Consider the following 13725-nt stretch of genomic DNA (forward strand, 5'->3'; position numbering starts at 1 on the left):
CCTGTTGCGAACGTAAAACATATACAATGTCAAACATTAGAGTTTTAGAAGTATTAGTATTAAGTACAGAGATTCCGTTCTCTGTTTATGTCAGTGGTCAGATAACGTTAGTTTACCGTGAGTTTCAAATGAACAAATTAATTTTGAATAAATAAATTGCGGAGCTGCTAAGGGACTGAAAAGATCATGAAAAGCAATGTGGGCTTCTAAAGTATTAGTCTTTTTATATTATGTAAGACTATAATTATGTTGATTGCTTAAATACCTTTTTTAATTGATTCCGAGAGAAAAAATTGAAGTATGACATCCAATAATAAGTTTTAAGCGTCAGAAAACCACAACAAAATAAGCTAAAATTTAATTAATTTTGTTGTTTTGCAGATTATAAATCGGTAATTTCTACTGGACCATAGTGTTACATGAGTATGGTTTGATGATAAACTTGGTTTTGTTCCCCCCCCCCCCCCAACAAGGAAACCTAAACTAAGTAGTATATTCTGAGAATATTTATGGTTTTGAGGCTCTGGCAATCATACTTGGATATATTTGTAAGTGCTGAAATTTTCATAGGCCTTAGTACATATATTGAAAAATGTTTTTACATCTAAATTTGTTAAAAAACAATGTATATTTTGAACTCTGGTGACCCCAATTTTTGAATAGAAAAAAATCTAATAAAATGTTAGCTACAAAAAGAAAATACTTATATCTATGTAATTTATGTCAGTGTTTATTCTCATATAATTATATTGTTTATAAAAACTTCTGTATGTTTCAAAGGTCCTGCTAGGACTGTTAAATTTACTGTAGAAATTTATTAGTAGATCATAGTAATCTGGAGTATATTGAAGACGGTACAAACACTTGGCCCTGAATGTGGGAATGAGTTTGCAAGATGACAATGGCAATTTAAATACCTTTTTTAATTGATTCCGAGAGGAAAAATTAAAATATTTTCAAAATTTCTACTTACAAAATTGAAATTAGTGAAACTCACTACCTATCACTCAGGGTCTGTTCGTACCATGTCTCGAGCATGAACTATGTACTTGAAATTTAGCATGAAGCTATACTTTTATGTAGGCTACATCAAGTTCAGCGATGGTACATGTCACTAGATAGGATTTAACTAAGCGATGGCACAAAATGTTTACATTGATGTTATGAGTAACCATGAAGACAACGAAAAATGGGCGGAAGAAGTAAATTTGAAAACAAACCCAGTACAATCACATGGCATTATAGCAGACATAATAGCATAAACAAGTGTTCAAGAAATATTTTTTCATGAATTGATAAGCAGCTGTAGAGCCTACTGTACATGCAATTGTTTTGTGTTGGCTAATAAAGTCATGCAGTGTGAGAATCGTGAGAGACAATCTATGTAGTTAGATAACACCTATAATACTAAATTATATTGTTATTGTTGTCAAGTAAATGGTGATTTAGTATTCTGTACTTTGTATGTATTTGTATTGTTTTTGAACAACTAATTCTCGATTCCTTGCAATAATTAAAATAATTAAATAACTTTCCACAGTCACAATTACGTAGTGTTTGAAAGATTGAGTGCCATAGTTGTACTGAAGGTTTGCAACAGACCTTTATTTATCGGATGGTTTGAAAGAATAAATTTTAATACGAAAGTGAGTGACTTAGTTAGGGCAAAATAACTGTAAAGTGGATATTACCAATGCATTCTCATGTTTGTCTGTGTGTGTAGGTCGGGATAGTATCATTGCACCCCTCTAGAACAACACCCCCTGATACCTCTGACGTCATTTCTCTGACGTCATTTTGCCTGGATATGTACAAGGACTGGAGCTACACCCCCTTGAGGAGTAAAGGTTCAATCCTGTAATGTACACGGCCTGAATACCCCCTCGCAGGGGTGTAGTGCTAGAGCCTGGTCTTGTCCAACGACTGGAACTACATATCATGGGGTGTAGTTCCCGTGTTGTGCATGTACACGGCTTAAATAACGCCTCCCGGGGGCGTAGAACTACATTGGCATAACTCCCGGGGAGCATTTACCAATTTAAAAAGGCATTACAATGTCATTACACATCCTGGCGTTACAACCCCTCGGGCGCATTGCAGTATACAGTTGTATACTAAAACTTTTTCCCATGATGACCTAATAAATAATGTTGAAGCAACACTAACTTTCAACACCGTCCTGTCCTTGGTAAAACTCGGTTTTTACTAATATAAAACTGCAAAAACTAGGCTTCACGACTGTAAAATGCAGAACTGGTTTAACGATGTAAAAACAATTTAATACCTAGTGGAACCGCTCGAGGTTGTCACCTAATTCAGTAATTACTTACTTTAAATTTTTAAAAAATCTGTAAAAGATAACTCTGTCTAAAAATTACACCATTTCATCAGAAACAGTTTAACAAATTTCCAGCTTTAAACGAAAATATTGTTAATTGTGACGAAGAAATAAGCTACATTTACGACGTTTGGATTAGAAATCTAAAATTTTCAGATTTTTTGTAATTAATTAATGTACCTAAAAATAAGTATAAGATTATTCAGGAATAAGTAGTGTTGTTACTAATAAATCACTGAGAAGAGAAGGAAGGAAATTTACCTGCGATACTTATCGGCTGCGATGCCCAGGAACACGCCGACGACAGTGTAAACGGCGATGAAGCTAGGACCGGCAAGAATCTGGTAGTCTATACCCAATCCATTCCTGTTCCATTCACAGAATCTCTCTCCATCGTCTAGCGCCAATGCTGCACAACTGTGGCAATTCGAAAGCATGTTATACTATTAGTACAAAGTATACACGTATTATATATATATATATATATATATATATATATATATATATATATATATATTTATAAATCATATATCCATTCTCCTGACATGGAAAAGCACAAATTCAATAGGGAGAGCTTAATAGAAATTCTATTTTAAAGAATTAAATATTTGTTGTTGTATTAATATACATATTGAATACACCTTATCAGTTTCCATATTTCTGTGAAGCTTTATTAGTCAATTTACAACACTGGAAATTACCATATGATATAGGATTTCTTACATTTGCCATAGTTATGTTACAATTAGTAACTTATTTGTGACTTACAAAAAAAAAAAAAAAAGAAAAATTATAATCCTAACATACTTTAAAATCATCCATCGCCAATAACAAACTATAAACAAAGGACCTTATAATAGTTGACATTATCGTAAGCTAAGCCGCACATATTTTATAAATTTATACAAGAAGAATTAAATTACAATAATTTAACTTTGATAACTTAATGACAAGTTTCTGTTTTTATTATCTTTACAATATGAACACTAAATTTACATTTTCTTATATAATTGCTTTTTTTCAGAATGAGGTGCATCTTAGTCTGTAATAGTTACAATGACTTCTAGCAGGCTTCCGCTTTTAGGAAATGAAGATTAATTTACGGAGAAAAAATTGTCGATAAGCAACGTGTCACATTCTACTAACATAAATCATTAAAATATGTATATTATTTGGAAGTGCCCACATTTTTAAACATCCGTTATATCAATCTGTAGAAATTTATTTTTATCTAACTAAGAATTTTGAAAATTGTTTTACTATTTTAAATTGTGGTATAACTATTTAAATACACATCCGTTTTTTTAGATTTTTAACAGCATTCCCCATTTATACATAAATGAGAAGCATAAACTTAAATAACAAATCTAGATAACACGAATAAATTTTTAACCACAAGCTTACACTTAAACAATACATCACAATCAACAACAACAATAAATCACCACAACAACAACCACAATAATCAACAACAATAATTCCGGCCGTCAGACAAAGAAGAGTATGAAAATATTTCATTACCAATTACCTATTTATTAATTAACCAAAACTAATTATATCACAATCATTTGCACATATTTATATATCGTAACAGCAATGTGAAACAGTAAGTGAAAATAATAATGTTAACAGAAAGTATTGTTTATAGCAATCATATGAAATAAAAATAACCTACACGATTTAGAAGAACCTAATGGTTTTCTAATGTCTTTATAATAAACGTGTCATAATTTGCGTTTTATTGCATTTTACAAGATGCAAGTGAAATATTCATTCGGGCCGAACCTAGTATGAAAATACTGAATAACGTAGTATATATTATATTTCCAATTTAATATTAAAATGTTATTTTCTTGTGTCATTTTCTTACATTGTTATCGTAAGTTCATTGATTATTATTTTTATTCACTTGTTTGTTTTACAGTGTTTATTTAAAGTAATACTTGTATTACTTTCATTAGCAATACAAGCCTTGTTACACGTTGCACTTACAAGGTTCGCAGCAAATAGTTTACAACGCGTGTAACCTCACTAGTGTAAAACTATCTTGATAAACTATCACAGTTCCTCATCGCATGTTGCAAGTTTTGTCACAATGGCTTGCAATGTTATAAAAGCACTATGTGTTAATAAAATAAGCAAGACAAAATAATTAATGTGGACTGTGGAGGAGGTAGTTAATTAGCGATAAAACATTGAATAGAGACGTGGGCGAGCTGCTAATTAGGCGATACCGACCTTGAGCCTGGTTACCTCATTCTCGATCTCTGTCGAATCATGTTTTACTCCTTGCCCTTATTGATAGGCTATTGAATATTTATCTGCCACGGTGTAAAATGTTTATGTTGTAGCATTGTCTTATTTATATACATTGATATTGATCGATTAAATCCTAAGACCAGCTATTAAACCGTACCGTGTGACGTTCACTTCAGTAGTCTTATCTCATTCTAAATAACGTGCTGAATATTCTACTCTTTTATTGTAATCGCATCTGAATAATTTATAACACGAGGCAGAATAAGTTTACATCCCAACCGATTCATTGTTAGTATTTAGAAGTTACTCATTCAGCTGCTTTACTGATCTTGTGATCAAATATTTGAGACCGGGTACGGCTACCTTTAATACCTCTGACAATACAATGATGGGACTTTATCCTTTCACTTTTCTAAAAAATGCAAATTTAATTCATCTAAATTTATGTCACCTGGTGCAATCAGTTTCGAGTTTGTTTAATATGATTCAATGTAAATACATACAACTTTAAGTAAACTAACCTGAATACAAAATTAAGTACATTTCTTTTTGACCTTTTCTACTTATTTGAAACTACGTACATTAAAGTAGGCGATTCATCCATTTTTTAATCAGGCCTAAATAAAAAGCCTGAAGATAAATAGTGTCCAATTTTTACGGTACGTACATGAATTATTACTTCAGGGAATAACACGTTTTTCATTTGTACAAAAATAATTTAGTTTAGAAATAAATATTAAAAATCATGTCACTTTCTTAAATTATATTTTATTAAACATTTATCAAAATACGCTTTATAGTAGGTACAAAATAAAACACATATGACAATTTCAAGCTTTTTTGAACATAATCAGAGTGTTGTCCCGAAGTTTTATTACCACAAAATGAGAATATTTTGTGAGTTCCAAAATATTAACATAGGTCTGGAATAGTTAGCATTCTACTACCTTGTGTAATGTTTATCACTATATTTGTACTAATTAATTCTTTACGCTTTAGTATGATATTAACTATAACGTTCATTAGACACAAGCATGTTTGTAAAATTTGTAAAATCTTGCAACATTAACTCAGTACTGGAGTGAACCAATGTATTATGAAATTAAGAAGGAATTTATTTAATGTTTAGAGTATGTGGGACAATATAAGAAGCTGAACATTTAAATTCCTTTGCGGGCTGTATCTAAATGTGCTAAAATTACATTACATGTGCTAAAATTGTGGCCTATGGTCCCAGAACAATCTGCATATTTCTATAGAAAAGGAACATGTATTTAGTCTCATTTTTATGGGCACGCTAATTAAGTTATAGCGTTGACAAACAGAAACGAGAAAATAAATTACGATTTTAATAATAATTAAATTAATAATAATTATTACATAATTATTTTCTTGCTCAGAAAACTAGACATCATTTATCTTTACTTCCTCTAAATCTATGCAATTTGAGCGTCAAACGCCTACACAAAATATTGACAATTTTCTTTACAGCCAGTGAAAAAAATATTTTGCTTTATGACATTAAATTGTTGTATTATTTAAAACGACTGGTCTCTTTCAGTTTTCCGTACATTCTACAAGCAAAGGATGTATTTGAAAGAAAAACGAACTATTATATGCATCACTGGAGGATCTTGCTTGTGGGGTTATGCAGTTTGTGAGTACAACAAATATAGAAACTGTAATATTGAAACTAAAATATATATATAACATATCTCAAACATATGGAGGTATGACGCAAATATATGCCTTTACACTATCTCCTTATGGAATTTAAAAATAATTTGCTTTGGTTTAAACTCTAATTGAAAAAAAATTGTCCAGAGACATCAACGCTCGGTAAACCGAAGTTTCCAACTGCGACCAACAATAATAACTACAAGTTCTTGTATATAGTTATAATATACTCAGTTTTTCATCCTCTTATTGAAATATATGAGTAGTATATGTATAAACTATATAAATTCAAAATCATAACATTTTCTAATTATTAGTATTTTGTTAGAGAAAACGAATAGAGAAGAAAACACACACACACACACACACACACACACACACACACACACACACACACACACACACACACACATCTTTTATATATATATGGTATTGGTATTGGTAATCTATAAAGGGGTATATGAAAAAATTCTCTAACCAACCTCGTTTCATTTTGCGCAGATGTGCATAGGTCATTGAGGGTGAGATTGAAGTGAGGTTCGGTCTTGTTGAGCTGGCAGGTGATGTCTCCGTACGAGATATCAATGGCCGTTGCCTTGCTAGTTACCCCGATGAGGAAATGGCCCAGTTCGGCAGTGAGGTAGCCTAGAGTCAGAATCGCAAGCACGTACCACTTGTACAGCGCGCTCAGCTTCGCTAGTACTGGGATCATTGTCACTGGTTATCTGTAACACATCGATATTGATTAGGATCATGAATACGTAACAATTTTACAGCGCGCTCAGCTTTGCTCTTATCTTCAACGCATCATGAGTAGGATGACAAAAGCGTTGGGCTTGTATAACTCAGTGATTACATAGCACTAACATTTAAACATTTAAAACCACTAATAGTTAAATATATTATTTTATTAGAAGCCAGTGAGGAAGTCCATATAAATTATTTATTTCAGGTCAACTTTAAACGGATCCGTATTATCTGTACTCTAAATATCAGACGCTATCTCAGTAGATGGAAAAAAGTCTGCAACGGTTGTAAAATCGTTAGAGCTACGGTAAAGGAAATACCCCTTTCCAGGGGATAAGCGTTGCCCAACCCTTGTTTGCCGGCCGCCCGGGTTACCTGGAGAATCGTGAGGCGTTCACCTTGGAAATGTACACCTGACCTTGTGGCCTCGGTCTGTCCGCACCACCCGCTCGCCACGCCATTATCTCACTACTTTCTTTATAATGGACTCTTGTTACCAGTAACAACACAGGAAACCGCTCGGCTCACTCGTACTTTAACCTCGGCCCGTCTTTTACAGTCAAGGACCGACGTTGCGAAATATTTTATGGCATGTATGTACTCATACAAAGTACAATGGTGATTGGTAAGTAAGTAAAATTATGTTGAATACTAAAAATTACTATTCTAAATTATATTTAAAATTTATTACACATATGGTGTTACATGCCTTTTGTTACATTTAATAGGAATTCCATCCCACTTTCCAGTACTGCAGTATTCACTCACCCTAACGTACAACTACTAAAATTGTCATAAATTGTGTTAATAATTAACTTTTGTTGTACTCTCAAACAATATTTGTTGTAGAATTAGTCTGCTTTTGAGTAAAAATGTATAAAAACCTTAAGCTCGTTTAGATACATTATCTGTAATATTAGCGTTAGAAATCAAAGAATGTAGTAATATAAACAGTTCTCTGTAGGTATTTTCTATTATTTAACATTGTATTGGAAATTCAAGAGACTTTATTCCATTTAACTTGGAACTAGTTCGGGAGGTAAAAATACACTTATCTTATTACTGCAAAGAGACACTATAGTTTTCATAAACTACAGTAACAACTGTATCAATTAGCCTTACCTCCTGTCTAAAATCTTGATATTTCAGAATGATACAAGTTTGTTACAAATTGTTACTTTTACTCTGTACACTGAATAGCAACCAGAAGTATAGGCCTACCTTGTATGTACGATTGATTCGCTAATATTTCCAAACCTTTTAAAGTACTATTGCTTCGAATTAATTTGGGCCCATCTATTCGATAAAAAGGTAAAATCTGCATCGTTCGTGAAAACTAAAAGGCATGGAATAACTTAACTTCATTAATAGATACAAACTATTACTTAAGTCGATTTGCCTTTGATGATAAGCTGAGGAGAATTACATTTTACAAAGTGATTCAAGTTTTATACCTTATACTCTGAAAGTAACCTCACATTGGATTTGAACTACACCACCATCAACCAAGGACGTAGGCAGCAAGGGGGTCCAAGGGGTCCGGACCCCCCAAATTTATAATTCTTTCAATTACATTTTTAGTAAACGATTATTATTATTTAAATAATTCAGTATTACTGACATTTACTGCTGAAAGATCGTTCTTAACAAAAGAAACGGGTCATGGACTTTTTCAGGAACAAAATGGGACCTTACTCTCTGTTCACTATGAGAAAATATCAGTTATCTTGAACCCCCCTCCCTCTAAATTATTCCTGACTACGATCTGGCCGTCAACTATAACTGTTGTATACTTAACAATCAGTTTCGTATAGTTATATGTACATAAACCTCAACTGAACGGAATACCACAAAATTAAACTGCGTGAACTTTCAGCACGTTCAACAGATATATGAAGTCAAGCGTAGCGGAATTAATTTATCAAGATTTCACACTCGTAACTGGTTTGTACTAGTTGCGTGGTCTCGCAGGACAGGCACTGAGATCTAGGAGACGCCCATTCTTACACTTTACTAAAGCAAGTGACCGCTAGATTGAAAGGCTTGCATGTAGTAGTTGAGAAACTCACCTTTGCCTTGATATAAATATGTAATTAAAGATAAGTAAACAACTTGAAGTGGATTTTTATATTTATCTATATTTTAATTATTTATTGTAAATTCTGCAATATGAAAGTTTAAAGTTCAACACTTGGAGGTGCCATACGGTATAGTCTCTTGCAGTGATGTGGGACACGGTAGATGCAATACCCCGTGTAGATTTGGCTATTTGCAACACCATTAACATCATTAGGCACCTTCTATGAGGTATGTGACATTTATGACCATGTTTGAGGTTTTGCTCAAACATGAACCCCGAAAATAGACCAACATGTTGGAGATTACCTATCTTTGTCTTTTTATTGCAATGCGTTTTAATTTTAAGAAGTAGTAGAGATTTACCCTATTTTCCCTACAAAATCAATAAGAACACATTTTGTTTTAGATAAGATAACAGTTAAAGCATTTTCAATCCTTCTAATAAATGATAAGCAAAATAACATAATAGTATTTTTGTACTCAGTGTAAACCCTGTACTTTGCTCAAAATGTTTGCAGGATCTCGATTTCCAACTCCAACAATGTTCAAACGCTCTCCATTTTCTCGCTTTTGAACTCGTTTGGCGGTTTTTTACAACTAGGGCTAAACGGCGTTTTTAAACGGTGTTGGGTATGTTTCAATGTTTTATACAACATTTATACAACAGCTACTAAAATGATTGGCAGGGTTTTTATAAAGCCTGACTGAGCATTGAATCGCTTATTCACTTCACAAAAGTTATGAAGTATTTCCTGACAAGATAAATCTCAACCCTGAAACTTAGAAAGTGAATGGGCCACGGCCCTCATGTCAAACAATAACAATTTTCCAAGGCCAAAGATTTAATCTTCCGTGAAATTTAGATTAAATTACATTTTTGATATTTTTTTGATCACTAACATATTATCAGGAATGCACGAGAAAATATGCAAAAGTCGTTTCCAAAATACTAAACAGAATTCATTAAAGGTTTGCTCTTAAGAAAACATTACTATTGTATAAAAGAAGTATGTATGAACACAGTCTATTCCGATTATAAAATGCCATTCCTTAGTTTTGAAACGTAGAAAAGTTATCACGCACAATTAGTATAGCAGCTCTGTCATAAATAATAACCAACTCAAAATTTTTAATGGTGTAAAACTGTACGATTTTTTGAATACTTTATGCAAAATCTGCAATACTAAAATTCTTGTTTCTAATCAGCCTTTTCAGAATGGAAGTAGTTTTGTAGTAAAAATGTACCAATATATTTTTTATATTAAGACCAATAGTTTACTACCACTTTCATGAAAAAAATATGATACCGATTTTTACAGTCGTATTGTATGCATAATCGTGATCTTTGAACCGAACCGAAGTGATTTATAGAAGTGGTTGCGTTCAAATAAGTTGAGTTGACCCACCCTTGATCATTTCTTTTGTTTATTTTTTGTTTAGAGGAAAGCTCCATTTTACGTTTCAACATTGAATAAGGAATTCTATTTTTGGAAAGGGAGGAAATCATTCTGAAACCTATACAAACGAATACGGTTGTTTGTCATATGTTTAAGGCTGAATTAGGAACTTTACAGTGTAAATTATAACTGAAACATAGTTGCCATTTTAAAAGTTCATATTGTAGTTTGCTTCCCTATGTTATGTCTCTAAGTGACGCTAAAAGAACCTCAAATCCACGTTCCTAAGTGACACAGAGCTAACAACTTCCTCATTTAATCGGTTTTAGAACGAATTTTTCACGTACACGTCAAGTAGATTCCATTCGTACGCTTCTTTCGCGGTTCCACTGCTTCCCATTATTTTATAAGGAGTAGCAGAACTTCCCGTTTCACCATTTCCAAACATGTTTTACAGAGCTTTAGTCTATTACGATTCAATGCTTTGGGTCGTAGCACTTCCTCTAATATGATTCAAGAACCGTTTAGTTGGCAGTCGCTCTTCAGATGACCACAGTGCACCGTGTTATTTTCTATCCACTTTGCGTCTGAATTGTTTGAAAAAAGGGGAAAAATTGTTAAAACGGAATCGTATCAACATGTTTTTTTTGTCCTCGCGTGCTGTTTCGCATGTTATTTTGCCTACTCATTGTAAGATTTTTAAATTAGAGATAAATTTGATATTTTGACAGTACAGAAGAAAATTCAAATAAGACAGTACACTAGGATAAACACAATTATACTCCGTTTGCTTAAACCGGATATAAATTGATTAAATCGATTTTTCTGCTCTTGTTTAACCCTATGAGAGTGAATTTACGTTCGTGTTGAGTCATAATAAGATGAGTGAGGAAGGATAGTTTTGTACCTCCTTATAAGTTTATGTTAGGTACAAAACTGTAATGGTAATATACAAATATTTGATAAATTTAAATAGCAAGCAATAATATTTATCTATATATTTTTTGGGGAGTGCAATATAACACATCTTCCAAGAGCACGTATTAAGAGAGATTTTGTGTATTGACTCGTTTGGCACCTTGACAACCCCTTAGATGTGAATATGGTGTAAAATTGCTACTTTAATACAATTAAACAAGTGAGATAATAGCAAACACGTTGGTAATCAATTTTAAGCACGAGAATGTACACTTTATAAAGGGAACAAGAGTTGGGAGAGTATCGGACTGCTAGTGTCAGGTCCACGGAAGAATGGACAGTCAACCTTGTGGCCGGCGGCCTGAAGAAGCTAGACCGTGAACTATGCCAAATCGGTATTCAATTGATAAGGTCGTATTTACACTCTCAACAATCTTCTTGTTCAAATTCCATTATAGTCTGTGTTGTGTGTCTCGGAACTGACTGAAAAAAAAACAATGGAAACAAATATGACTTTAGAACCACAAGCTGATTTTACGCGTATTTAATTCTTTGCATTGTGTTTTTATTTCTCTGAGCCATCATGCATAGTGTTATTTGTTACACTGCCAAAACGCTTAGCCTATGGCACTTGTTCCATTCATAATATCTTCTTCAGCTTTCACTGACTCCTTCATTATAAACAGGTTTTAGTCAGGCTACCGTCCCGTCGCGTCGCTTCGTCAATTATTGGAATAGGCGGTGACTTTTATTGCATGTTTCAGTCATGTTAGCGGTTTGGCTATTCGATATATGAAAATATAATAAAAAAGCTAAATTTACTATACAAAACTGTAAATTTAAAAACTTAAAATTATTGTATAGTATGTATGTATGTACTGTATGCAATTTAAGTGTATTCTCTTCTAGCTGGGAAATAACAAATCTATAGAATATAATAATTTTCATAATAATTTAAAATGGCCCATTGTTATCTTTTGTCCGTATAAGTTGATTAAGGGAGTTTCCACGTGAACAGTAAAAGGTATTTTCTAAAATATACTAGTTTATAGGGTTGTGTACAAAATAATTCTAAAAGGAAGATAAGAAAACTGCAAGATAATTTGTTTAGTTAATTATTATGAAACTGTAGTTTTTAATTGACTTGTTCTTTAAACTTAAAAATGAGTGAACGTTATAGTTAATATTGTGTAATAAAATAAAACATTTCACTGTGAAAGATTTATTTACTTTAGAATCCAAAATATAAATTATGAAATTTACCTTTTCACTTACGACGCAAGCTCGTATACAATGATAAAATGTCAAAGTTGATCATATGGCTAATGGCTTTAATGGCTTTTTTTAACGCCGATTAAGATAATGAATGTGTTTAAATAACTGGCAATTAAATGTGTAGTTTTTATCTGGAAATGCCACAGAATTTAGCAAAAGTTATATAAAAATATTTTTTATTAACATTTGATATTTATTATCAAATTTCTCATTATATTTTCAAAATATTATCACCGTTCCTATAAATTTAATATACAGTTTTAGTTTTGTAAATAACTATTTTAGTTTGTAATTACCACTCTTATACTCATTTAATCTTAATGATAAGCGGATTGCCTTACGTTGGATGTCAGATTATCAGAGCAAAAAGAGGCCATCAAATAAGGACATTGTCGTTGCGTAACCGACACAATAGTCAACTCCCTGTCCTGCGGCATAGACTGGAGAGTGACCTCCTGATTGCAACCACTTCGTTCGTACCAACCTTTATTCCGAAAATTAGTTAGTTTTAAACAGCAGCAAATAATATATGTTTATTTCCAGCATGTTTTAAAGATAAAATTTCTTTTGTAACAGATATTAGAGTGTGTATTTGTTTGCTTTACCCTTTACATCAAGTTTCCTAAATACTACACATTTTATTATATGATCAATTTATGCTGTCTGATAAGTCTAATCATATGGCAGTGAGAGGTTATTTGTTATAGTCCCGTTCCAACCATTATATTGTAAGGCTTACGGGTGTCCTGCTCGTAATGTACGAATCAATTTCTTACGGAATCAATTATTGAGTGATGCATTACAGCAACCATTCAAATATCCTATAACTGGTAATAGTCTGTATTGAAATTGAAGAGCCATTGGGCCTGATTTAGATATAGAACATTGAAATTTTGCAAGTTACGTGCTCTAAAGCACGTTTTATCCGTGAAGACTGGTGACAATAGACGAATCTATTATATATCTCTCTCTCCAATTCTTGTTGGTAAGATTCGTACACAGGCCTGCGACGACGTACAGAATAGGGCTTACACG

General features: G+C 32.6%; 1 protein-coding gene across 1 annotated transcript in view; it reads right to left on the minus strand.

Annotated features, from left to right (window-relative positions):
• Nucleotides 1–13725, minus strand: part of LOC124369179 (putative metabolite transport protein HI_1104) — an 82439-nt gene that overhangs the window by 28562 nt on the left and 40152 nt on the right. The window contains exons 2-3 of the mRNA XM_046826989.1: nucleotides 6757–6999; nucleotides 2600–2755 (exon numbers count right to left, since the gene is read on the minus strand). Coding sequence (XP_046682945.1) covers nucleotides 2600–2755; nucleotides 6757–6986 — 386 coding nt within the window. The 5' untranslated portion in view covers nucleotides 6987–6999. The remainder of the gene's footprint in view (nucleotides 1–2599; nucleotides 2756–6756; nucleotides 7000–13725) is intronic.

Source organism: Homalodisca vitripennis, chromosome X (assembly GCF_021130785.1).
Source record: "Homalodisca vitripennis isolate AUS2020 chromosome X, UT_GWSS_2.1, whole genome shotgun sequence".
In the NCBI taxonomy this organism is placed as follows: Eukaryota; Metazoa; Arthropoda; class Insecta; order Hemiptera; family Cicadellidae; genus Homalodisca; species Homalodisca vitripennis.